At 56.4% G+C, this 27,010-nt stretch overlaps 1 protein-coding gene across 3 annotated transcripts in view; it reads left to right on the top strand.

Annotated features, from left to right (window-relative positions):
- The first annotated feature begins 7,329 nt into the window (after positions 1-7,329).
- Positions 7,330-27,010, top strand: part of Clmn (calmin) — a 95,695-nt gene continuing 76,014 nt past the window's right edge. For all 3 annotated transcript variants that reach the window (XR_011706527.1, XM_071607562.1, XM_071607563.1), the window contains exon 1: positions 7,330-7,479. Coding sequence is in view for 2 of the 3 variants with exons in the window: in XM_071607562.1 (XP_071463663.1) it covers positions 7,398-7,479 (82 nt within the window). In the remaining variant the exon portion in view is untranslated. The remainder of the gene's footprint in view (positions 7,480-27,010) is intronic.

Below are 27,010 nucleotides of genomic sequence, written 5' to 3' on the forward strand. Positions count from 1 at the left end.
TGGGGTCATCAGCAGACCCTGACAGTCTGCACTTCGTGTCTGGGTTCTTTCACTCCGCATGATGGTCATGAGGCCTGTCCGTGTCCTCTTGTTCTCCTCCATGACAGCGTTCCATGATGCGTCAGTCTCCCCTGGTGGCCCTGGGACCCTGGCCGTGAAGAACAGCACTGCTATGAACACTCATGCACACGGCTTCCGAGGGACATGCGTGAACATTGTGGTCAGTCTAGACGAGCAACGGAGTTGCATACAAGCAAGAAGGTCTTTAGAGGAACTGAGAGGAACAGGTGGCCTGAGGGAAGGACGGGGAGATTGAGGACAGCAGGTCAACCTGGGAGCCCCCGCGCAGGTTACAAGAGGCTGGTTTTTATAAAAGGAAGCCAGGGAGAGATGTGCCTGGCTGACATGTAAGATCACTCTTTTTTTTTGGTGGGGGGTACCAGGGATTGAACTCAGGGGCACTGACCACTGAGCAACCTCCCCAGCCCTATTTGGTAGTTTGTTTAGAGTCAGGTTCGCATGGAGTTGCTTAGGGCCTCGCTGTTGCTGAGGCTGGCTTTGACCTCGTGGTCCTCCTGCCTCAGCCTCCTGAGCTGCTGGGATGACAGGCCTGCCCCACCACACCCAGCTTAAGATCGCTCTTGAGGTCAGAGACTGTTGAGGGGGACAGGGAAGCAGGCAGGCAGTGGCAGAGGGAGCCTCAGGAAGAGGTGGTGGTGGCCAGGACTGGAGGTGGGCAGGAGAGGTGGGATCTGGGTATTGAGCTCTGCGCAATCGCAACTCAACAGCTTAAAACAACAGTCTACTCCCCCACGGTTTTGGGGTCTCCTGTGTTGACAGACAGATGATTCCCACGTCTGGAGCTGTCCCAAAGCTCCCCTGTGCTGAAGATGTCCTCACCCCACCTGGCTCCAGGCTGGGCTGACTGGAGCATCTGGCTGGTGGGACATCCCTATCTCCCCTCCACCCGGCCCAGTTCCTGGGCAGCCAGTGGGGCCCCTCACAGTGGCTTGTCAACTGACAACAGCTATCTTGGCCCAGAGCAAGTGTCCCAGCAGGCCAGCACAGCCTACTGATGGAGTCCCCGAGGTCCCAGAATATGACTAGCACCACGTCCTCTGAGCCAGGCCAGCCATGAAGCCCAGCCAGGTCCAAGGGAGGGATGCGAGGAGGGGGCCCAGCAGGTGCAGGGAGGCAGGGTGCATGGATGGTGCCACCCCTCCCCTTCTTCCCTCGGTGCCACACAATGAAGCTGAGGTTCACAACAGGTGGCCCACATCACAGAAGTGTCCTGGGAGTGTCGTGGAGTCCCAGACCCCTCGGAGGGTGTGAGGACACTGGGGATGCTCACAGGCGGACACATCCACCGAGCCACACAGGATCCTGATCCCACAAGGCCACACTGAGGCTTCTTCACAAATATGTGCATTTGGGGTCCAGCGAGGCGCCTGCCTGAAGAGGGCAGACAGAGTCCCTTCCCCCCACTGGCTGGTGACTGGCCCCAGAGGTCTGGTCTTGCCTGAGGCCAGCAAAGCCCAAGCACTTCCCAGTGGGTCTTGAACTTGAAGGGCCACACTTACTAACCTGCCCCGGCTCAGAAACACCAAAGGTGGCCTGCTTGGACCGCACAGGTCTGACCTGGTTTCTGTACAGTATCTGGCTCCAGGCCCTTCTCAAGTGGCTTTAGGGACACGTTGGAACTTTTCTGTCCTGTTTCCTCATCAGTATAACGGTGCCTCCTTCAAGGGCTGTGTGTTGGGGGGGGTGGAATTAAAGGAGCAGTGACTTCCAAATGTTGGCGGCCCAGGGAGGCACTAGATGCACAATAAAACTCGTCACTGAGTTGCCCGTGCGGAACTGCCATGGCAGGGACAGGCCCCGGGTGTCACCAGCCCACCCCTGACTTTAAAACCATATTTCCTGGGATTATCAGCAACAAAGTTTGCTTTTAATTTCAAAATGTTTAAAGAATATAAATTGTTGCCAACAACCCCTGGAGGGGTTTTCTCTCTCCCATCTCCCCCTCCCACATCTTCACATGGCCACTCTCTTTTTATGGGGGAAACCAATTTATCTTTTGCTTCTCTGGCAAATGCACATTCCTTAAGTAAAGTTCTAATGCCTAACACACACACACACACACACACACACACAAGTATCACCAACCTATCTCCAGGGAAGCAGCCTTTGACTGTTCAAACCTGGGAGAACTAAAGGGTTTTATTTGTGGAAATTGGGGCATCCGGTGCTGTCTACTTAGGGAAGTAGAATCTCTTTAAACCACCCACCAACTCCTCCATGCACCACACAGATTAATCAAGTCTTGGAGAAAGTATTGATCTTCCATATTATAGGTACTCTTCCACGGTCAGGGCAGGTCTTCTTCTGATGTGGTCCATTTGGTGCTGCAGAAACCATCCGAATCTGCCTGAAGCGTCTCTTCTCTATACGCATATCTATGGCCTCATACTATCCTGCCAGGTAGAGGCTGTGGGTCCCATTTTAAGTGGAGGGCACAGAGAAACACAGAGGTTAAGAACTTGCCCGGCGTCACACAGCTCGTATGTGGCCACAGGAAGACTAGAACCCCCACTTCTGTCCACTATGCCCTACAGGAAACGTCCTCTGTCTTTTTGCTGGCTGCTGGGTTCTACGGCCCAGCATGTCCCCCGACACCAGCTGGCATGTCATGTTGCACAGGATTCCTGGAGGAAGGTGGCAACTGGTAGAGACATTTGACAGGAAAAAAAAAAATCAGCGTACGGGCTGCGCTTGACATACTTAAGGTACCCGGGGGACCCCGACCTTCCTTAGGCACCCAGGGTTCAATGAGTATCAGGAATCACGACTTGGTAAAATGAAGTGTGAGTTGTTTGCTCGTGCATGCAGCGAGCATGGATTGAGGACTACTTGGGGACCAGCCTAGGTCTGTGCTCTGGTGATTCAAGATGAGTTTGCCCACTCCCAGGGCACTCTCCAGGAGCTTGGAGTAAGGGGATCTAAAGGTCCATGGGGTACAGGCTTGTTTCCCAACCTGGCAGTACTGGCTATTGGGAGGCACTGGACCCTTTAAGAGGTGGGGCCTGGAGGGAGGTATTTAGGTCACTAAGAGTCATGTCCTCAAAGGGCATGTGGGGCCCTAGGTCCTTCCTTCCTCTTTCTTTTCTGGGCCATGAAGTAAGTGGTCTTCCTCTGCCCCATTCTCCTGCCATAATGCCCTGCTTCACCCAAAGCACAGGAGCCAACCCATCACGGGCTGAAACCTCTAACACCGTAAGACAAAGCAAACTTGTTCCATTAATAAGTTGATGATCTCAAGGCTATTTGTGATAGTAACAGAAAGCTGATGAACAGTGGGCATGGCAGATGAGGAGGTCCTGGAAGCAGAAGTACTCCTGGAGAGTGCCGAGAAATTCCTGAACCAGCCCCAGGCACTGTCATTCCGCTGTCCCAACAGCTCAAGATTCTGCCCCCACAGCTGCTGCTTGGTGAAGGCCACTACCATGTCACACCTGGGTCAGGAGCCAGGCCACACCACCAAGAACCTGTGCCCAGCTGGATCTGAGCATAGACCCGGGCCACCTGGACTTTCAACCAACGTTTGCCGAATGAATAAACCAGGCCAGGAGTCTCTGCCGTGCTGCAGCCTGTGACATCATAATCAGACCCCTTCGCAGGAGAGGCTTTTGACCTATTTGAAGAATACACACTGGTCCACCTCGCTAGGACCTATTATAAGATCTTAACATCATTTGAAATTCCTGAAGGTTTTTATACACTGACAACTGCTATGATTCCAACGGAGATAAAACTTTAGAAAAATATCACACAAACATGCTGGAGACATATGACTAAGCCACAAGGCTGAGTGTCCGTCTGGTCCACGGCATCATCCTCGTCTAGTCACATTTGGAAGACCCGTGGGCAGGCTGCGAGACCACAGGACAGACAGGCTCAGCCTTGCTCTGCAGCCCTGGGCTGGTTACTTAGCAGATTAAGCCCCAAGTAAAAAGGATCCCGGCCCCTGTGACCTCCCAATGTCACTGTGAAGACCAGCTGAGCACCAGCTGAGGAGGGGCTGTCCAACCCTGCAGGACAGTGCCCACATAAAGGGTCACAGCTGTATCCAAAGAAAGCAGCACCCCTCTGGCTGCGGTCCCCATCACAGGACTCCCTGGAAAGTGGCTGGAAGGGGACACTGGGGTTGACTTTGTTGTTTCTATTATTTCCTGAAGTGGGGGTGGGCTGCACAGATGCCAGTCTGCTGGGCTCCCTGCCCCTGTTCATTAGTCCCCACAAGCAGAGACAGGAGGTTTGGGAGCCCTCATGTGGCGGGGGGGATGTTGGAGTCAGTCATCTCTCAGATCCATCCACAGATCCTCTGCAGTTCTGACTCCTCCAGTCCTGTTCCTTGGCAGAAATTGGTTTTAAACAATGACTAGCATTCTAGAAGAACCCGGCAATGTCTATAAAATCAGTTTCTGGAAACTCCCAGGAAGCCAAGCCCTGGGGCAGAGTACTTTTCCTTCCCCCCTAAAAAAATGTACAAGAAAGAGTCTTGTTAATTCACGCAAGTTGCCAAGTGCCCAGTTCCCTGTGGAAGCCACACACCCCTCCCCCAGGAGGCTGCCCACACCCCAAGGAAGGGACATTGTGTATCTCGGTATTTGCCTGTCCCTCGATCATATGTACTTTGCCCGTGGCAAATATGCAAACAAGTTTTGGTCACCTCCCTACAAGTTTACTGGGGTCCATGACGTCAGGATCAACTGCTGGTTGTTTTGACCTCCTGCTCTGTAAGCTCAGGCCAACAGTGAGGAACAGTCTCTCATCCACTTGTTCAATATTGAGAACTCTCTCTGTGTCAGGCACTGTGCTAAGGGCTCAGATAGAGAAACGAATAAGACACAACCTTGATCTCAAGCACGTCACAGAAGACTGGGGAAAACCACCAAGTAAACATAATTACCATGTGGTACAGACATGGGTAGCAGGGTTCATGGGTATTACAAACATAGTACCAAATACTATGTGAATACTTACCAGACAGGCACTCAGCTGACCCAGCGAGAAACCAACATTGGAAAATGTGCTCTTGAGGTGGCTATGACTGAGGAATCAGCTAGGAAAAGATAAATGCAGACAGGAGAGGATGAACATATTTCAAAGGGAACAAGCTAAGCAAAGGTCTGGAGGTGATCAGGTATGTTTGCCCATTTTTTGTCACTATAACGAAATCCCCGAGGCTAGTTAACTTATAAAGAAAAGAGGGTTGTTTAGCTCACAGCTTTTGAGGCTGAAAGTCCAAATAGCATAGTGCCAGCTCTGGTGAGGGACCCCGGCTACATCACATCATGGTGGAGGCATCAGGGCAGGAGGGTGAGTAACAAAGAGAGATCCCACGTGAGCCAGAATTACCTTAATCTCTTCTGAGGAAAACATCCCCAGCAAGATCTAGGCCCTCCCATTGGCCCGGCTCTTAAGGGACCTGCCACCACTCAGATGGCTGTAGGGAGTGCAAAGTGCCAGTGCGGCCCCCATGCCATTTGAAAACTTTCCAGAAAAGCAGACCTTGAGGCGGAGGGTGCAATGTCTGGTATACAGTGTGTGCTCAAGCGATGAGGATCTTGGCCTTACAGGAGCTGTAGCTACCTGGGCAATGTTCCCCCAAAGACCAGGCCTCCCATGTCCAGGAACCTCACTTGAATCAGCCACAGTGCCCAGCCTGCCACTGGTACCCACACACACGCCCACACACGCTGCTCAAAGCCAGGTTCTCCCTGCCCCCCACCCCATGATGGAGAGGAAGCCTGATTCTCTTGGCCATTTGCTTTCCAGAAGAATAATTTTCGGTGCAACTTCAGCCTGTAACAATTATGGAAAATAAAATGAAGAGTAAGAACAGGAAGACAGCTGGCTAGCAGATAGGGCGCTACGGGGGGAGGCCTGGCTACCACCCTGGCTCTGCAGGAGGCAGACACAGACCTGCTCCCTCCAGGGTGAAATGACCACGTGAGTGTGAATCTAGGCAGTGGAAAGTCTGATCCTGCCTCAGGGGGGCCTTGAGCTCAGGGCCTGAGCCCCTGATAGGACCCCTGGGATGGGGGATCCCAGGAGGGGGGGACTTCTCCTCTCTGTGGCTCAGCTCCAAGGTCCTCCTAGCTCCTCTGCTGACTCCCATCTCCACCCCAGCTCCTTAGCCCAAGTGGATCTTCCCCTCTCTGGAGCTCACCCTGGGTGACCTGAGGGGACCTCTCACTCTCCTTCAGGGCCTGTTTCAAGGACACAGGCCTGTGTCTCAGGAGCCTCCGCAGGGGCTGAGGAATGAGTAGCTGAGCTTCCAGTACTCAGTGCTCACCGCCAACAGCCATGACCAACACATGTTGGCCGGTGTTGGCCCTGCCCACACGTCCCCCTCTCGGAATCCTCCACAGAGAGCCATTTTCTGTAAGGCCCTAGATGTCTGACAGGCAGAGCACTGAGCACAGGCCCCTAAGTCATTTCTCAGCAAATTCCATGCCCCCAGGCCTCACTCTTTCTGTGTCCAACCAATAAAGAGCTCTTTGACTGTAGTTCACAGAGTTGTGACCCCAACGTGATAAGACCCAGGAATTCTCCAGAGTTACAAGAAACGGGGGAGGAGAACCAGAAAGGTGTGTCCACATTTTTACTGAGGCCCCAGAGGGACTCTTGGAGACTGAGTGGGAGAGGAGGTTAGGCTTCTCGGGGAAGCTTGGGTCCCTCTCTGATCTGGAAATGGCTTCAAGGGCTAAACCAAGGAAAGAGGTCCCCTCCCGTGGTGGCCCCCTTTGGAGGCTCCCCCCTACTTCGCCCTCTCCTGTGGCCCTCTTTTGAAGGCCCCCCACCGCCCATACTAGGGGCCTTTGCCACTGTCCCTGGCCCCCGGGGTCAGGGCTGGGCAGGGCTCCGGTGCAGGCTGGGGCCCGCGGATGGGGTGCAGAGTGGGACGGGGCGCTGGTCAGGCCTCCGCGGCCAGGTCCTGCGCCCTGCGCGCCGGCGACCCCCGGTTGCGTCACCCGGCCCACCGCACCTTGAGACATCACAATCTGGGGGGCTGGGACCCCGCGCCTCATCACCGCCCGTTTGCGACCCAACAATCCAGCCAACGCACACCCCGGGGGGGAAAAAAAGGAACCGGCCCTTGGCCGCCGCCTCCCGCCCCGCCCTCCCGCGCCCGGGGCCCCCGCCCCGCCCCCGCACGGGGCAGTGAGCGCAGCCGGGAGCCGCACGCCGCCCCGAGCCCGCCGCCGCCGCCCGCCCCGGCCCAGGCGGGGGCCGCCCGCCCGCCCCGGCCCCGCGGCGCCCTCGCCGGGTGCGAGCCGCTCGCGCCCGCCGCCCGATCTCCGCGCCCGCCGCCGCCCGGCCCGCCGCGCTTCATGGCTGCGCACGAATGGGACTGGTTCCAGCGCGAGGAGCTCATCGGACAGATCAGCGACATCCGAGTCCAGAACCTGCAAGGTAACGCCGCCGCCGCGCCCGCGCCCACCGCGCCCCGCTGCCGCCGGGTGGGGGCTGGGGCGCCGCCCCCGGAGCCCGAGTGGCCCCAGCGCCTGACCTGCAGTGGCCCTGGCGGGGGCGTGTGTGTGTGTGTGTGTGTAGGGGGTCCTGTTTTCTTTAGGGGACGTCACCACCCCCCTCCAGCTGCGACTTTGGAGAAGTTTGCGCGTGGGCACTTGGGGGCGATGGCCCAGGTCAGGGAGGGGAGAAGTGCAACTAGTAGGAGCCTGTGGGACACGAGACAGGATCAGCACACTTCCAAGTGCCCTGGGGCCTGTCATGCAGGGGAGGGGCGCCTCCCCGAGGGTGGGCTGGAGAAGAGGGGTCAGGCCACCCAGTCCAAGTCTGCCACTTTCCCAAGGAGCTGCCTCTCTGCAAGGAGCACAGGGCAGAGGACTGTCCTGGATACCGCACCCACCTGGGCACGGAGGCTGGCACCAGAGTCTGTACCTTGAGGGAGCTGGGACTAGGTGAAAGAAAAACTCCATGGGCAGCCTGCCTTGGCAGCCCGCCTGGCACGGGCCACCGCAGCAGAGCCACAGGAGAAGCGCGTTTGTCTTGCCAAAGAGTTTATTCAGTGTGAGAACTTGAAAAGCCCCAAAAATACTTGAAGGGGAAAAAGAAAATCATCCATATTTGTCCCCCAACCTACCAACCCCAGGGAGAGCTCTCTTGGTGCAAGTGCTTTTCAGCCCTTTCTCTTTCCATTTGTGGGCTTTGTGGAGCTGGAATTCCACTTCCGGCCTGTGGACACCCACGTCGACCTGTGCAGGTGAAGTTTCTAGTCTCTTTCCCTGCAAAACTCGGGGTCCAGAGAGTCCAAGGTGGAGGTGCCTAGGAAGGAGCCGGAGGCCTGGGCAGGGGTTGGGGGGCAGTGGGTGGTGCCCTTCCCCATCAGGTGCAGTGGCATTGCTGCCAGGAGAAGGGGAACCCCAGTGGGTAGCAGGCCAGCTGGGTGGGGGGGGTGGGGAGCAGCCAAGTTTAAACATTATACCTGATAAAAAGTTTCCTGGGAGCTCACGTGGGCCTGCTCCACCCCTGGGTTGGGCAGGAGCCATGCAGGCAGAGGTGACCTGAAAAGGAGCAGGCAGCCTCCTGGGGTGGGCACCGGAGACTGTTTGCTCTGGACTCCTCTGATCTCTTCTGGCTGTGATTTGTGTCAAAGGAGGAGGGTTGGACAGAGCATGCTGAAAACGATCCTCTTGATAATAAGCAGAGTGCCTAGATCCTGTTGCCTGAGAAGAATAGACACCCTATTTAGGGGTGGACACTGTCATCTTTTGCTGAGATGGCATTTAATTTGGACTCTGTGTGTGCACATGTGTGTGTGTGTGTGTGTGTGTGTGTGGACTGTGTTAGGCAGTTGCCGGGTGTTTGCTGAGCATGTACTAACTGATGCTTGGTGCAATAAGTTCCTGCAGTCCTCCAAGATCACCTCCCAGTTTAAAGATCGGTTTTTGTGAAGGGAAGCTCAGCAATATGTGCTTTTAGTTAGTGCACAGGATGGGGACAATTTGAGATGGGTCCTGAAGTTTGTGAATGGGCCTCCTGTCCTCACTTTTAGGTAAATGTCAGTTATCATTTGAACATTAATGGGCTTTGCCATAAAAACCTTCTAAACTGTGTATATGTACATTATGTTTATTACATATGTATTGCACACGTGTATAATGTTCACTAATCTTAAGTGTAAGCTGAAGTTTTGGGGCATGAGAACACCTGTGTAATCACCTGGACCAAGATATAGGTTTCCAGTATCCTAGATAGGAGCCCTACCCCCACCTCAGTAACCACTATTCTGATGGTTTATGGGGTTTTTTTTGGGCTGAAGATTAGTTTTGCTTCTAGAACTTAATATAAAATTAAGTCATGCAGTACATTCTCTTTTGATCTGGCTTTTCCATCAGTGTTGTGCTAGTATGAGCTGTGCTCTTGCCTATGTCAGTACTTCCTTTTCCTTATTGAGTACTATTCCACTGTATGGACATACCAACCCTTGACTGTGTCTGTGGGGAGCAGGGGTGTTAGCTCCGTGGAGTCGCACAGTCAGGTTTGGCTACTTTGCCAGCATTGCTGAGTAGAGGCTGGAGTTAGGGCAGGACTGTGTTCTTCAGATTTTCCCAATTAACTGGGTGCTTAACATGTTCTCTTCATGCTTTTGTGGTGCTCAGAAAGTCCTGCCTAAAGGTCCAAGTCCAGGAGGCCCCACGAGGAGCTCAGATCATCTGTAAAACCAGCTGGTAGACGTCAGGCAGCCCCCATGTGTCTGGGCGGTCCAATGGGGCCTCCAGCGGGGGCCTTGTGCAGCCGAACCTGTGTGGGTGGTGGGCCGGGGAGGCAGGTGAAGCCCCATGTCCTTCTGTATCGCGGTTATGGTGATGGAGGCTCAGCTCAGCGGGAGCCCTGGAGTCTGTCATCACAGGAGTGCAGCCGTCAGGGTTGGGGGTCCTGATTCTTTTCCGAAAGCTTGGACTCTGCTGGTCCTGGGACAGGGTGGTTCTGGGGTCAGTAATCAGACACAGCTCTGAACTTCGAGCCTCCCGACACTGCCTTTCAGGGGAGGATGGGTCAGTGAGAGATCTCTTTCTTTCTGTCTCTGTCTGCCGGCCTGCATCTGCCCCCTGAACGGTGGGATTCTGGAATCTAGGCAGCTGTGATTGTGATGCAGAAGTTCATCCCCCAGGAAACTCGGAACGAAGACTCCTGATCTGTCTCAGGAGGTCAGTTCCGCGGGGCAGGAAGCATGAGCTTTCCCAGGAGGCCTGTCCCTCCGCCTTCTGTCTAGGAGGACACACAGCAGATGCAGTTCTCATTGATGCTTTTAGATGGACGGCTCATAAAGTTGTTTGGATCAAGGGCTTTCTGGCAGAGCACCATGTCCCTCTGCGCAGAGACTGCTTGTGCCACCCTCACAGGGTCTCTTGCAAGTAAATGGGGGTGGCCCAAGCTGTTGACCCTTCTAGAGAAGAGAAGATGGGACTGCAGGAGGCAGCAGCCTTCCCGGGTGGTGTCTGCTTTCGTGGGAGTAAATCTGGCATAGAGGTGGATGGTTAGCACATCTGTGCCTTAGTCTCCTGTGGGCTGAGGACAGGAGGGATCCACTGTCCTTCCCAGGACAAGGCTCCTTTGGCTGCCCCTTGGTCCAGCTGAGCACTCCATCCGTCCTGGGCTGGCTCTACTATAGAGCAGGGTGGGGTGTTGCGTCAGGATTTGGAGGTGCTCCTGCTCACGTGGGAACCTCCGCCACCCCCCACATCCACTGCCCTTCTCTGTCTAGTGGAGGTGAACTGTGCCAAGACATCACATCCTGCTGACCCTGGAGAATGAGGAGCTGGTTCTGGTCTCTGCCTTCAGGGAGTGTGAAACTGTCCCAGCATCTGGCCAGCGGGCTCTGCATTTCTGATCCTAAGAGCACAGAGGTTGGCTCTGGTTCGGCCCTCTCCTGTTCTAGTAGTTGGGGGTTTGATGTTGCAATTCATGATCTGTTTCTTACCTGAGTGGCTCGCGTTGGACCTGGAGGTGGGAGGTGAGTTGAAGGAGGTGGTGCTGGGCAGACATGAGGCTGTTCCTTGGCTGCTCTGGGAGTCCCACGGGAGCATCCGTTGTTGCTGTCTGGGGACTTCTGGCTCCTGTTCTCTAAGCAACATTTGCACCTGAGGCAGAGTTCACCCAACCAAGATCATGTGACTTGTAAGTAGAGCTCGGATTTGAGCCCAGGAGAGACTAACCAAAGTCTCATCCTGTGGGTCAGGTGCCCTGGGCACCCAGGTAAAGCACTGCTAACCTGGGAATTGTGAGGACCGCCCGGAGGTGTCGGGTCAGGACTTTGAAGGCTGACCACAGACTTGATGGAGGGGACTCACTGGCTCCCAGGCAGGGCAGTGGGAGCCCAGGTTTCCTCTTCCTGTTGCGCTGGCTCGGGAGGGGTGCAGGCCCTCCTGGTGCTGGCTGGGCCTCCACAGCAACTTCTGTAGGCTCTGGGCCTTGCTTCACCTCCTCCTGTCCACCCCAGTCCTGCCCAGATGCATCCCTGCTACATGCTTCAGTGGGTCTCACGGCCTGCAGCAGAGCTGCCCAGCCTGGGAGGTAGAGCAAGAGTGGGGACCTGGGTGGCTTCTTGGTCCACCCAGAATCAGTACTGTCATGGTCTTCTTTCCCATATCTACCTGTCAACCCCCACTCCCCGCCCTCAGCACCCTCCCTGTCGCTAGACTAGTGCACGCGGCATTGGGACCTGGGACCAGGCCAAAGAAGGGAAGGAGCCTGAGGGGACCTTTCCGCCCCCGCTTCCCTGGCTCTTGAAGGGCACAGCAAGTGCACTGGAGGTTTCTGTTGAAAACTCAAAAGCAAATCAGATGCAGAGGTCTCATGTCCTCAGGAACCGCTGTGCAGGGCGCTGCCCCTGGGGCCCTGTGCTTGGTTCTCAGGGACGAATCCTGTGATTTTTCCCTGGTCCCAGCTGGAGTCAGGCCACAGGCTTTGAGTTCATCTGTGCCGTAGGTGGCAGGCCTTGTGCTAGTGTGGATTCTTCCTGGGGCTACTCCAGATGGGGCACTGGGCAGCTGGTATCGGCAGAACCACAGCCAACACCAGGAGGCCTGGGGGGGGGGGGCGTCCTGGACTCGTCACCACCTTGCTGTGGGCTCCAGGGAAAGCCTTTCACTTGTGCCTCTCAGTTTCCTTATTTGAAAAGTGAGAGCGTTGGACCACCAGGGGCTCCAGTCCACCCCCAGGCAGGGCCTGGGCAGAGTGTGCCCACTCAAAGCCATCTGCTCCCTGGACCCTGGCACCACCCCAGCATGTGGCCCTGGCCCGCTAACCACGGCTGGCTGCTCTCCTGGAATCTTTCCACTGGTAAGTGCCGAGACTCACCTCCACCGAGGGGGCTGTGCAGTAAAAGCCACAGTGACAAGGCCTTACTATTAAAGGACACAGTGGCAAATGGCCTGCGTTCTTGGTTTGTCCTTGGCTGATCAAGTTGGATGGAGCTGAAAGTGCCCAGGGAGGTTAGTGACGCGGCCACCTTCCGCAAACAGGGATCCTGACTGTGTGTACCAGGCAGCGACAGGTTCAGGGCCAGGCGGAACACAAGCCCCACTCGCAAATGGTTTGTCAGCAGCCAGAGGGGAGCCCTGGCGCCGTTGGTGGCAGAGCCCGGAAGAGGCTACACCACAGCATCACCCAGCAGCAGCAGCTGCAGCTCATGGTGGCCTTGATGCCCCACGCTGCCCCAGGCCAGGCGGTCACGGAGGAGCCGAGCCTGGGACCAGAGCTGCCACTGGGGAGGTGGGCTTCTGCCCCCGTGGCCCGGCTTTCCTCCACTGCCCTCCCTGACGTTGGGACACTCTGGCATTTAATATTTGACTAGAGCAGCAGAGGCTCTGAGCAAAGCCCTCCCACCAACAGGCCATAGGTCACGCCTGCCCTGCGTCAAGGGGAAGAGAGGAAAATAAAGCGATTGTCTCTGAAGTGATCGTGCCATTAAAAATGAACTCCCTGTTCCCATAGAAACCTTTCTTCATTTCTCCTCTTCATGCCTGTTTTTTTTTTTTTTTCCATTTTTTTAAATAGTGGTACATTGTGTCAGTCACAGAAGGAATTAGAGACAGCTGAGCCAAAATCATAAATGTGACATTAAAGAATCTTTGTCAGTTCCCCCCCCTTCCTGGTGAGTCTCCCTTCATTTTTTTTCTATCAGAGGAGGATTCACACCCTTCGGTCCAAGGAGGCTATATGTGCTCGTTGCCTGCTTTTGTCAATAAAGTTTTATTGGAACACAGCCATGTCCACTCATTTGCATACTGTCAATGGCTACTTTTGCTCTAGGACTGAGTTGATTGTTGAGACAGGGAAGTAGGCACAAAACCCCATATCTTTACTACTTGGCCCTGTGCAGAAAAGGAGGAAAGAAACAGAAACTTAGCGAAACGTTCTCAGTGAAGGAAAGGTGTGCGTGCGTGTGTCAGAGTTTGTGTGTGTTGTGTGTTTAATTTAGGGGCCAGCCCTGTGATTTGTTAGGTAAGCGTTTTTTTGCCAAGTCAGTTGCTCTGTCTTGGAAGTGGCCCAGGATAGAGGCCACCAAGATGCCTCAGGTCTCAGAACAAAAGTGTTGGCTTTGAACTGTGGCCACACCTGCCCTCTCTCTGCCTTAGCCTGTTGGATTACATCCAGAAGAAATGCTGGGTGAGGCCCTGATACCATCTTAACACCTACGGGTTGTGCATGTGGGTGCAGGAGGCTGGGTCTGCGGGTGAGGTTGGCCAGCCTCCTTGTGGGATAACAGCATCTGGAAGCCCTGGAGGCCTCTGTTCGGAATGTGGCAGTGTGGAAGGCTTCCTGTAGGATGGTGGCAACTGTGTTTCTAAGCCCAGACTCAGGGCCCTTGGTGACAACAGTAGGGAGTGCTTGCCGTGTGTGACATGGCCCAGCCTCATTCCGAAGGGCTGACTGTGTGCCTGGGGGACATTCTGTACCTGATTTAAAAATGGGCTCGTCCACTAGGAGTCTCGTCAAAGGCAGAGGAGTGTGGGGACGGGGCTCAGAGGGAGCCATGCAGTCAGGGGTCCTCTTGAATCTGCCTTCCTGAGCGCTGGGATCCGCCGCTGCTTGGCGATGGCGGTCCAGAGCCCTCGAGGACTCTAAAGGCCGAGGAGGACCTGGGTTATTCTAGTGTGGATCGGTACCGGCTTCAGCTCCTGCAGAGCGCAGGTGGAACTGTGAGGACCCCTAGGGCTCTGATGACGTCACGTCCCCTCCTGCTTCCCTCTCCTGGGGGGGTTCTCTGTGCAGCCTGGAACCTTGGCGATATTTATATCCCTCTCCTCTTTTAGACTATTTTTAATCTTCTATGCGATGACATACTTAAAAAGCAGCATTCTGGGCCCTTCTACTGAGAACTGGGGCGGCAGGTGGAGGGGCCTGGAGATGACCTGCCAGTTTGGTGGTGGAAGCCCTCGATGGCGTGGTCCCCTCAGCCCTCCCACACCGCCCATCCCATGGGTGCTGCCCTGCAGCGGCTTTCTGGTGGCCTTCCTGGGCTCACCTGCCTTGCGTGCGCCCTTCCCGTTGGCTGCTGGGGCCCCTCAAGCTGGAGATCTCCCTCGTGGTCTGTCCTCTGTGAGACACCTTCGTGCCCCAGGAAGAAGCTCTGCTGTGTGCTCCAGGACTGGGGGACACCTCTTGCCCTTCCTTGAATGAGGTGGACCCAGCTGTACCAGGGTCTTCCTGTTTCCCTCAGGACACACGTTTTCACATCGCCAGTGGCCCCCTCATGGGGACCTTTGTCCCCGTGGTCCCTCCTACAGAGCCTGACCGTGATGTGTCCAGAATAGCCTCCCTGAGCTCTGTCTGCCTGCTCCTAGGTGGAAGCCCCCTCCCTCTGGGCTCCCTGGGCTCCCTGATGTCTGCTGAGCCCACCTCTGCAAAGGCCCCAAGAGGAGGACCAGGCCCTGGCACAGCGCGGGGCTTCAGAACTGTTGTCAGGTTGTAGGCCGAACAGCCCCTTCCCCACAACGACCATGTCCCAGCCCCCAAACCTGGGAATGTGCTCCCTTCTTGGTAAAGGGGACTTGGCAGAAGCGAGATGGGGACAGGATGCTGGGTTATCCAGGTCAGCCTGCTGGTCACAGCTGCCTTGGAAGAGGGGAGCAGGAGGGGCAGAGGGACAGAGGAGGTGGGATGGTGTCATTGCTGTGGACCACAGGCCCAGGAACACTGGCAGGAATCCTGATGCAGTGCAGTGTCAGGTCACGCGTCCCATCTATCTCTGTGCCCTGGCTTCAAGAGGGTGGCGTCACAGTATCCTCCAGGCCCCTGCCCTGCTGTGTGGACTCTTGGATCTGGCAGAGAGGACACCTGTGTTCTAACCCTTGTGTTCTCTGGGGGCTGAGGTCATGAACTTGGGAAGAGCTGTTCATCCCGAGCAGGTCGGGCCCAGTTGTGGGTGAACCACCTCCTACTTCATGTGAAAATCAAAGTCTGTTCAGAAAACACAAGAGCCATCACGAGGCTCTGGGCTCCTGGGCAGTTCCCATCTTTTGGTCACGTTGCCTTGACTGTTGGAAGTCCAAGACTGTGCAAATGACAAGGGGCTTCACTCCCAGGGAATGGAAAAAATCCTAACCCCGTCTCACAGGGACCCTTACTGACGTCTCCCTTGGCGTTTCTGGGCTGCCCTGCGTCCTCCCTGACCCTCCCTGCTCTTAGCAAGTGCAAGGTCGACACATGACCTCCATTGCTTTGGTTCCATTTCGGTTTCCATGGTAAGGCGGTGAAGCCATAGCGATCGTCCCTATCCACGCTTTCATCGGCCTCTGTTTCTTCTTCTTTTGCTAAAACACAGATGCAGGGCCGTAGCGGCTCAGTGAGATCCGCGGACACAATGAGACGGCAGCGTCTGGGTAAAAGCCCCCTGTGCTTTAGAGTGGCCCCCTCATCTTCAGGTTGGCCTAGCGAAGTTCCAGCCTGAGTTTCAGGAGATAATCTGGGGGGGGGGGGTCATTGTCATGTATAATATGCTGTCCAGGTTGTGTCTGAATCCATGAAGTCAGGGACCATCTCTACTAGCGGACTGTAGGAGGACCAGCAGAGACAGATAGTGCCAGGCTCCTGGGCTCATGGACCCGAGAACCAGGAGATGGAGAGAAGTCGGGGAAGGTGGATTTGGGGCCAAGGTGTTGGGGGGACCTGAAGGGGATTTGAATTTGGGGGAAGAGAGAGACGTGGCCTGCACTGGATCCAGGACCAGCTAGAGAAGGCAGCTGACTTTTACCCCAGAAAGATCCCTGGACACAGGCAAGGGACACATGCACAAAGTCGGCACTCGTCGGGGCAGACCCAGTGACAGCTGGCTGTGTCCAGTCACCTGGGTACCCTCCGCTTTGAGCTGTGACCACACAAAGGCTAAACTTCCAACTGACGGATCCTGACTGGTGATCACCAGGGACGGTCTGAGGAGATTGGGGACAAGAATCCCGTCTTATGTGGTCGGAGAGGTAAACTCCCAGGACCCTGAATTATGGCAGAAGTGACGGAGGCAGCACCTGGGTGGGACTGTGAATGAGTACAACCATGTGGGGTCAGTGTGGAGGCTCCTCAAAGGACGAGGCGTGGCCACCACGTGACCCACCCTGGAGAATTAAAAGCATCTTACTTCAGGGATGCGTGCTCACCCCTGTTTATAGCCGCACAGTTCACAACGGCCTAACCGGGGGACCTGCCTAGGTGGCCATCAGTGGATGAATGGATAAAGAAAACGGGGTCTGTGTGCACCACGGAGTTTTATTCAGCCATAGAGAAAATGAGGTTATGTCATCCGCAGGAACACGGATGGAACTGGAGACCATCGTGTTAAGTGAAGTAAGTCCCACTCTGAAGGTCAGGGGTCACGTGTTTTCCCTCATTTGTGGAAACTAGAGAGGAAAAAGGGAAAGAAAGGTGGGGAGAGGTAAATCTCATGAAAATCAAAGGGAGATCAACAGAGGAAAGGGATGAGGGTGGTCGGAGAGAAGGGAGGGAGGTGCTGGGGAACGATATTGGCCACGTTATATTACTACACCGTGTGCACGTACTGATACGTAACAAAGATCCCGTCGTTATGTTCAACTGTGAAACGCCCAGAAAGGTAAATGAGAGGTGGGAGCCGTGGGAAGGCACCTGTCCTGCCCCGGGGTTGGCAGATCATGAAGCTTTGCTGTCTCCACTCTGTCCCTTGACTCCAAGCTGACCTGAGGTTGGTGTTAGGTCTCCACTGCGCGGATGCAGACACAGAGGTCCAGAGGGGAGGACCTGTCTGGGCTTCGAACTTGAGTCTTACCTAAAACAAAAAGTTGTGCTTCCAAATAAAAGCCTTAGGCGGGGACAGGCTGTTGCCTGGGCGATGGTGTGTTCTGAGTTCTCAGGAGCACTGTGGCAGTGGCCATGAGGCGTCTGTGGGGACAGAGGCTCTACAATGCTGGGACGAGCACGGGGCCAGCAGGGTGGGTGAGGAAGGAAGAGGACAGCAGGAATCAGAGTCACAGGCGTAGCGGGCGGGGCGGGCATGGCTGCAGGTGGATTTGCTCAGAGTGCTCCTTCTTGGTCCGCCCTTGTGGTCCAGAGGCCCGCGGGGTCAGGCACTGGGTGGGCCCTGTCCGAGGCTCAGCGTGTGTTTGTTCATATTTGTCAAATGCATGAATGTGTAGACACTGGGGTCCGGGAGAACTGGGTCTGAGCCCCTTTTTAGAATTGAATGACGGTGGATGACCCAGCCCCATGGCGACTTTTTGGTGGAAAGGAGAAGAATCCTGGCCCGTCCAGCTTGTCAGAAGGTCCGTGAGGCCATGGGTCTCTCTCCGTGTCTGCTTCCTGTTCCCTTCCTTTTCTCTCAGGCTCCTGTGAGCCCCCCACTGCCCCTGTCCATGGGGAATGCCACTTGAGTTTTCTTAGCTGACGATTTGGGGTTTTTTTGCTTTTTTTCCTTTGTCTCTAAATGTCATGCACATATTGTTCCATCTTGATTTCTAGGTTCCAGGCTCTGACTTTTGGCTTTGGAAGGTAGGATGTGGGTTTCCTCTTTACTTCTTTTAGCCTAAGATCCGCCCCTGACCCAGCGCCCACTATATTTCCTTCCTCCTTTTGGTGCAGGGGTTGGTTGGTTTGGGCTATTCCTCTGGTCAGTTCTGTGTAGCAGGACCTCCCTTTCCCTTCTGCTCCTCTTTTCCTTCAATCCAGATCTGCCCGTTGGTGGTCATGTATGTGCTTGTGAATTCATGACCGTACCCTTGTATTCCAGGTGTCCCTTTGGTTGCTCGGGGCAGTGAGTAAATTGACCTTTCTTGAGCAATCCTGGTCCCTGACCCGCTCCAGTCTGGATTTGCTGCCCTCCATACCTGGGGCCTGTCCATCAGTGGCCATCACCTGTGCCCAGCCTCTCTCCTGGGCTGGACCTCCTGCCTTCTCCCTTGAGTATGAGAGCACATGAGAATGTAGGGTAGGAAATGTTCTGAGAACTTGAACCTGGGACACTGAGTTTTCTCTCCTCTGATTCCTCATTGCCACATTAGCTGAGCATCACGTTCAAGGTTGGAAATCTTCTTCCTTCAGAGCTTTGGGGCCTTGCTCCGCTGTGTCCCAGCCTCTAGGGTTGCAGTTGGAAGGTGTGAAGCCATTCTGGGTCACCGTCTGTGGCTTGCTTTGTTCCCCCTGGAAGCTTGCAGGGTCCTCTCTGTTCCCAGTGCCCTGAGCCTTCAAGGGGACCTGCTTGGTGCTGGTCCCTTTTTGTCCCTTAAGTTGAACACTTAGTGAGACCTTTCCATCTGGAGGCTGCCCTTCAGTTCTGGGACATTTTCTTGGCTTATTGTGTCATAGTTTCCGTCCCTTGATCTTCTGTGACCTTCTAGATCTCCTTCTATCTGGACATCCTTCCTGGACTAATCTTCTGATTTTCTTATCTTTTCTATTTTTTATTCCTTTGGCTTTGCTTCCTGGGAGAGTTCATCAGTTTTACAGTTTTAATCTCTTGCATTTTTAATTTGCAGAAGTTCTGTTCTTAAGATACGCCCCTTCTTCTGAGTGGCGGGCACTGTAGAGAGCGTGTCCCCGACTCTGCCACTCACTCGCCTGGTGGCTCCGGCAAGTTATTTAGCCTTTTTACTCTTGAGACACCTGCTTTGTGAAATGAGAGGCACAGTACCAATGCCTGCCTCAAGAGCTGCCGTGACCGCGGGGGTTCCAGGAGTAGAGGGCACCGAGCCACGGCGGGTGCAGAGCCACGGCGGGCCCAGGCTGGGTAGGGTGTGTTTTCCTCCGTCCACTCTGCGCAGCTGCGTCTCTCCTTCTTTGGGATTCTCACATTATGGGTTCCTTTCTTCATTCTTGGTTGTCTTCTCATGTATTAGGGTTGGGGACTGAAAAGTGAACTGCTCACAGCACGTGGGGTGGGGCTTCCTTTCTGGAAGCTTCTCTCAGGTGCCCTTCCGGGTTGTCTCACGGGAACCCCTATGCACATGTCTTCTCTCCTGAGCTGGGCAAGCTCCCGTGGAAGGGTCCCACAGTGTCCTGTCTGAATGGTCAGGACCAGCCATCTGGGGGTGGGGATGGGGGTCTGGCAGCTGAAAGAAGGGAGAGGGCTTGGGGTGGGGGGACCCTCTGATCCCCTTTGGAGAGATCACTTAATCCACCTGGTTTCAGTGCAGTTCCCAAGCCCCCCCCCCCCCCCCGCCAGGGACCAGCCCTGTGTGGTGGGGGAGGGGCTGTCACACCACTGGGAGGCCTGGGGGATGGGTTCTCTCCACCTGCTTTCTGGTTCTTTCCGCTCATCTTAGGCCTCCTGTACCTCAACCTCCCGGTGGTACATGTGGCCACTGATTCTGAACCTTGGGGACTTGGGGATGTAGGTCGGCTGGTGCGCGTCTTCTCGTGGCCACGTGGGTGTAGAGGTCCCGAGCTGGCTCGGTTTCCGCTGGTCTTTTTCCCAGCTCCAGAACTTGGTCCTTCCTCCCATAGTTGTCTCTTTTCTAAATGCACAACGTGGACCGCAAAGATCCTTCCTGCAGGCTTCAGTGGAGCTGGGGATGGACCGCACTGGGGAGCCCGGGCTGAGTGTCCTTCCCCCCAGATCTCAGAAAGGCTGGGTAGGAAGCCGACATGACAGATGGGTGCCACTGTCACCCTGGCTTTGAAGACTTAAAGTTCCTGATGCCGTTGGCGTTTGGCCAGTTCGGGCCTGCTGCTGAGTACTGGGTACCAGCAGAGCTCGGGGCATTGCGGAGGGGTCTGCTCACATGGGGGAGATCTTTTCTCAGCCACACACTTTGGTTCTCTTGTGGCTGTTGCTCTGGGGCCTGGGGCCCAGGTGGGGTACAGCTGCAGAAGCAGAGAGTCTTCCTCCAGGTCCTCCTCAGGCCTCAGGTCACCCCCGGGGCTGGGAGCTCCTCCAGCATGCCAGGGGCCGGCTCTCCCTTGCTGCTCGGCCATGTGGCGCCTGCAGGGAGAAGGGCCGAGCGCTGAAGGAGCGGCTGTTTGGTTTCTGTGTAGCTCTCACTGGACTCCGTCAGCTTTCAGAACCCTGCCCAGGCCCGAAGCCTCAGGCTGCCCAGGGGAGACTCACTGGTGCCAGCTCTTGGCGTCCAGCTCTTATCAAGATGAAAGGCTAACCTGCCCGGCCATCAGATACTGCCAGGCTGACCTTACCTGATGGTCTGGATTTTTGAGTGGATCAGATTACCCGGAAGGAGCAGCCCGGTGGAAAGGGCCTTTGGAGAGACCAGTAAAGAACGAATCCACACGGGCCCCAGAACTGCCCAGATGATGGCTCTTTATTTCGCGTCCCTGATCAGCTCAGCACAGTGGGTCCCTAAGAACAAAACCCGAGAACGTGCGGCAGAAGGGGCTGGAAGCCAGGCCTGGATTCGAGTTCAGCTCATCCCTAGGTGGCTGCCGGATTGTAGCCAAATGAGGAATCCTGGTCGTGGTGTTGGTCTCTTCTGTCCCTAATGTGGCTTTAATAATAGTAGACCCTCCAGCGTTATGTGGAGGGTCCAGTGAAGTCATGAACATTGGAAGTGCCCCATACAGTCAGGCCTTTTGACTCCGTGAACAGAATGCCAATCATGAGGCCATCAACACCTCCCGCCCCCGACTGCGCCTTGGGGTGGTCCCGGGCATCTGAGAACTCCAGGGGCAGTCTGCTGGGGGAGAGGAAGGGCCGCCTCCTCTCCCGCACACTGTGGGCAACGACAGTCCCCTCGCTCAAAGGGCCCTTTGACACGAAGCTCCAGCTTAGAGGCCCTTGGAAAGTCAATAGTTGATGTAATATCTGTCCCGTGAATTGCGTCCATTGTCACCCAGCCCTCTCCTGTGGTGGGAAGAGTCCAAGAAAGTGACGTGACAACGTGTGACCCTTCCCATGACTCCATGGAAAATGACTTCATGCATCGGGTGCAAACTCCCGTGTCCCCAGGATCGTCTGCCTCAAGTCAGCGCGGCCGGGTCCTGGCTCTCGAGTTGACTCCGTGCAGCGTCCACAACAAGCATCTGTTGGTGTTTTCTGATGGTTCCAGGCCTCTGCAAGGCACCGGGGAGAGAGGGGAGGAAAGTGGGCCTTCTCTGCTCCGTGGCTGGGAACAAGTCTCATCCCCCCCGACCGGTCCCATGGGGATATAGTGACAGCAGACTGACAGGGCCCCTGTGTCAGATGTGGAGGGAGGTCACCCAGAGCAGGTGGGGCTCAGTGGAAGTGCAAAGAGTGGATGGAAGTAGGGCGGGAGGGAGCGGGGAGTGTGGAGCCTGCTGTGCGGAGGGAGCAGCTGGCACAGAGGCTGAGGGGGCAGGAGCGAGGCCCCTGGACGTGGCCCCTGGACTGCATTCAAGGGGCTGGCCCCTCTGGAGCACCCACTGTGTGGAGCCCCATGTCCTTTCTGGGGAAGACTGTCACGTCCCGGGAGCTGCAGCAGAAGCACTGGACTGGGACCAGAGACTACGATCTGCTTCTCTTCAAATGGGCTGAGCATGGAAGAGGTTCTGGCCACTGAGAGCACGCGGCTCAGCCCTGCGGCCAGCCCTCCCAGCTGGGGGGCTTCCCTGTGCCCAGCTGTGTGCTTAGGGGTGCAGCAGGGCACCATGGTTGTGCTCCCTGTCCCCACGTCCTTGCCCCGGTCCTAGTCCAGGTATATCTGCCCGCCAAGGGAGAGGCTGCTCCGTTCGGGCCTTGGTTTTCTAGGTTGGGGATGATTAAAACAGTGAACGAGGTAGTGAAGCCGACACAGTGGCAGTTTCTTGATCACCCAGGTCAGCACTGTGTCCCTTGGGTGGAACACCTGCTGCGTGCCAAGAATCCTGTCGGGTATTTCATATTTAATTCTCACGGTCACTGAGTGGGGGACTCTTCTCCGTCTTTCAAATGGAGAACTGAGGCACCAACAGGTCAAGTATGAGGTCCATGGTGTCACGGCCCATTAGTGGCAGGGTCAGGATTTGACTGTGGGTCTTTGCAGAAACCCGTGTTCTTCCCCCCGGCACCACACCCGTCTTCCATAGACGCCGAGTTTGGGTCCTTGCATGACAAGCTCTGGCTCTGGCCTTCCTCAGTCTCCCCTCCGGACCTCACCTTCCCTGTGCAGGTGGACTGACCTGCATCCTCCTGTATGTCCATCACCATCCTGGTGTGGACCCGTGCAGACTGAGCCTCGCTCTGAGGTAGAGATACTTGGGATTTAAAGACTTCGTGTGAAGGACAGTGCAGGACATCAGTTGTGTTTCAGTGTTACACGTTGAAATAGTGCTGTGGATAGAGTAGGGTAAGTAGAACAGATCACTAAAATCAACTTCACCTGTTCCTTTTGACTTCGAATAACATGGCTACTAGAAAGTGTGCCCACGTGGCTCACACTGGTCCCCAGTACCTGAGGGGGTTCAGATGCTCAGCCCCTTATGTAATGCAGAGTGACGTTGGCGCAGCCCGTACTGTCCCCCCGGATACTTTGGATCGTCCTGGATTGCTTATGACACTAATTCAATGTCAGTGCAGTGTGACTAGTTGTCACACAGTGCTGTTTAGGAAACAATGACAAGAAAGTGGGTACGTGGTCAGTGCAGATGCAGTTTCTCCCTGGAAGTTTCTAGAATGTGGAGGTGCAGGTGGAATTCTAAGGACCTCTTCATGCTCAAACCCTTCCACAGCAGGGCCCGCACCCCTCTTCTTCCTCAGCTGCTCTGTGGGTTGGGCCCTGAATTCCCTCCTGGTGCTCCAGCATCACCACCCCCCTGGGCCACGCACGTCACCTTTCTGGCCCTCAGATGCCTGTGAAGATGCTTGACACTGGGGCCAGGGTCTGGATGTTACCTTCCCCTGGCTGTAAAGATCAGAGGGGTGTGCTGAGCCCCTGTACCTAGCAGGAGCTGTCCGCACGTCACCCCCTTCTCAACCTTCTCTGGCCAAGGTTTGTCACTGTTTGTCACCGTCATGACACGTAGCAATTGCCTTTGGCATTGTCCCTGCTGTGATGTTACTTCTTTAGGCAAGTTCACTGGGGACAAGGCACTGCAGAGTCAAGTGAGCCACTCCTGCGGTCCTGCCCTGCCCTGCCCTGCCCTCCAAGTCGGTCCTGACGGGGAGACAGGGCGTGGGCCGAGGAAGACGTGGGCGGGGGCCTGGGTCTAGCTCCCAGGCGGGTGCAGGGAAATCAGGGGCCTCTGTGCAGATGGGACAAGGGCTCTGGGGTCTGGCCATCTGCTGGGACCACAGGGGACTCAGGCCTAGTGGCCCTAGGGGTAAAGAGGGATGGCTGAGGTTGCCAGGCGGGGGGCGGGGGGCATGCTGGCTGGTGATGAGGGGACACTTCACAGACAGAAGGCGAAGGTGAGAGGGAGGGACAGACATCGCTGCCCTTAGAGGCTGTTCTGTCCTAGAGCGGAGCAGCCCTCGCTTGACCAGTCACTTGAAGAAGCCAAGCCTGGACTCGGGCTGGTCCCTGGGTTCCCAGGTCCCTGGGGCTGGCTTGCTGCCCAGGACCTCTGAGGACCAGTCCTGCTACCCAAGCACCTTTGTGGCGCACTTGGCTGGGTGCGGGGGAGGGACCCCAAGGGGACTGTCAATCATCTGTGGCAATTACTGCCTTTGTTTTATGTGGTTGTAAAAGTCTCACAACCACCTTTTAAAAGGGCCCCTCCCTGCGCCGCACTGCCCTGCACTGCCCTCCGGTCCTTCCAGGAGGGGCCTGTTGTGCACTGACACTGTACTCAGCCGTGTGCTGTCCTCTCGGTGCCTTCTCGTGCACTGGTATTGCAGCGGGATTCTTGTCACTTTGCTGTCACACTGCAGTGTCTTGTCTGGCTCCCGCAGGACCTGGCATCGGCCACCTGTTTCGGCCTGTCCTGGAGCTGCTACCTTGGTGCCCACTGAACATCCCCCTCCCCGTGGGAGACCCGAGGCTGCCTTCCCAGTAGAGCCACCAGCCATCCAGCCTTTAGGGTGGGAAAACCCGCCACAGGCCAGACCTCGGGGGCTCTGAGCCACACTCGGGTGGATCCTAAACCCCGGCCTGTGGTCGCCCTTCTCTTGGAGATGGGGTTTCTGGTCCCTCAAACTCCCTTTGCTTGGGAGTGTGGCAGGAGAATCGTGAGCGGTGAGCAGGCCCCGCGGGAGCCATGGGAACCCCAGTAAAGGTAAATCAGAGCAGTGGCCATCGCGGGCTCCTCTGAGCCCCCCTGCAGCTGGCTCAGGTCACGCCGTGATCCTGTGGCTGCCTGGGGTGCACAGGAGTCCCAGCGTGGCCCAGCTGGGGGAAGCCGCGGGTCAGCTTCCTCAGGACGGGGACCCTGGGCAAGGTGACTGGCAAAGGTGAGCTCCGGAGGTGCCGGGGCCCTGAACGCAGCCCCGTGTGCGAAGGTGCGTCCGAGTCTCCTGGGAGGCCTGGTCCCCGCAGGTGTCTGTCCCCACAGAGACGGTGGCTCCTTAAATCTGAGTTGGGCCTGAGACCCCCACGTCTCACAGGTCCCCAGGGGAGCCTCAGGCTCCTGCTGGACCCCACGGAGGAGGAGGCTCTGAAGGGAACCAAGGGCGCGGCCACCTGTCCCTCTGCAGAGCCGAGGAGCGCCAGGCACTGTGTGAAGGGCCCTGTCCGCGGTTCATGGCCCTTGGGGGAGGGGCGCATTTCCTGCCTCCCCCATTTTCCTTGGAGAAACCAAGACTGAAAGAACGATTCCCATCAAGTTCTGGAAGCCTCCCCTCTGGACCAGCTGAGCTGTCCCTCTGGGAGCCCCCCTGGGCCCAGCTGCGGGCTCCTGGTGGCAGCTGTGGATGAGATCAGCACCCCCTCTGCACCCCCAGTCTGTGTGTGTCTGACTCAGGGAGGGGGGGCAGCGACAGGGACCCTGGGCTTTGGCCTCTGTCCTGGGGAAGAATGGACGCAGGGCCCGGGAGGCCATGGGGAGAAGCTGCCCAGGCCACCAGCTCTGTCCTCTGGTCTCCCTGGCAGAAGAGGTGGGCAGGAGCTCAGGATGAGGTGACCACATCTGGGCAGCTGGACCAGGGAGCCTCCTGGGACTTTGCACAAGGGACTTTGATGCTAGAAAGGGGGGGTTGCTCTGCCTCCCTCAGAGTTGGGGTGTGGATTGACCAGTGCCCGCCATGTGTGTGGCCCGGACCTGACAGAGCCCCCCAGGGTCTGTGCCCACTGGCCGCAGTCTGTCGAGGTGTGAGGCACAGAGCAGCCTCCAGGCCAGGCCTCAGCTGGACAGGTTTGTGGTGGGGGCTGGGAGCTGGGGCGAGAAGAGTCTCCCTCTCAGACCCCTGGCCTGCCTTTCTGTCCCCACCCGCTGGCTGCCTCTCCACCAGGCAGGGTGCTGACGGGCAGGGCCTGCATCTGCTTCTGCCCTGAACACGCCTGCGTCTGCACTGGTGTCCTGCAGAGAGGACACTGGGTACACACAGGGATGAATGAACAAGTGCTGGGACATCTGGAGGCTGCTTTCTGTGAGGCACCCAGATAACAGAGCCTGGCGGTAACAGAAGCTCTTGTGACGCTTTGTTCCTAACGTGCCTTGGCATCGGCAGAGGCTCTGGGCGTGCAGGTCAGCCACTCTGGCTGTGTGACCTGAGCTGGTGACTGCATGTCTCTGGGCTCCCTATCCTCTTCTGTAGAGCGGGGTGCGAGGTGACAGAGCTAGGTGTTTGCTCTCTCTGTACAGCTGCCGTCCTTTGCAGATGCAGAGGCCTGGAGGGTGTGCTTGCCTGTGGCAGGTCCCCTGCTTGACACTGGAGCTAGCGTCCAGGCCCTGGATTCCCTTGGCCCGGTGCAGCGCTGCCTTGTTCTTCATCCTCTGTGTGTTGGGGTCTCGGTGGGGTCGGGTTCCTGTTGTGGAGGTCGCCATCTCTGCAGACTGACCCCTCCTTTCTGGGGCTCCAGGGCTGGGGGAGCCTGTTTCCTGGCTCCCACGTGGGACCCAGGGCTGCAGATGAGACTAGAGAGGCCGCGCCTTGTGGGTTTGTGACAAGTTCCCTGAGCTGCTCTGGAAATCCCTTCCTCGTAAAAACCACAGGAGACCCCGGAGCCCGCCGAGGCTGACCTTGTAAAGGAGACTTTACAGGTTCTTGGAGCCTAGTAAAGGGAGACCTAGGGGAGCCACAGGTGGGAGCCTGACCCTGCAGCTGAGCCCAGAGGCTGCCTTCGGAGCACGCGGTGTGGCTTTCTCCACTGCCAAGAGACTGCGCCCTCTTAACTCTGCTCGCGGGAAGGTGAGATTCTAGGGTGCCAGCCCTGGTGTCAGACGGACCTGAGGGACCTGAATCCAGCTCAGTACGGTTTGGCTAGTGAGTTCTAAAAAACCCCAAACCACGGCCTTGTAAACAGAGCAGTATTTCCACGCAGGCAGCCCAAAGCTCTGGGGCAGTTACGTCTCACAAAATCTGCTCCTGTTATCTTGTTGTGCTGCTGTGCCCTGGTGTGGCTCTTGACCTCGTGGCCCAAGATGGCTGCTGCAGCTCCAGGCATTTATTGCATTAGTGTTTCAGGCA

The sequence above is a fragment of the Marmota flaviventris genome, chromosome 2, assembly GCF_047511675.1.
Source record: "Marmota flaviventris isolate mMarFla1 chromosome 2, mMarFla1.hap1, whole genome shotgun sequence".
In the NCBI taxonomy this organism is placed as follows: domain Eukaryota; kingdom Metazoa; phylum Chordata; class Mammalia; order Rodentia; family Sciuridae; genus Marmota; species Marmota flaviventris.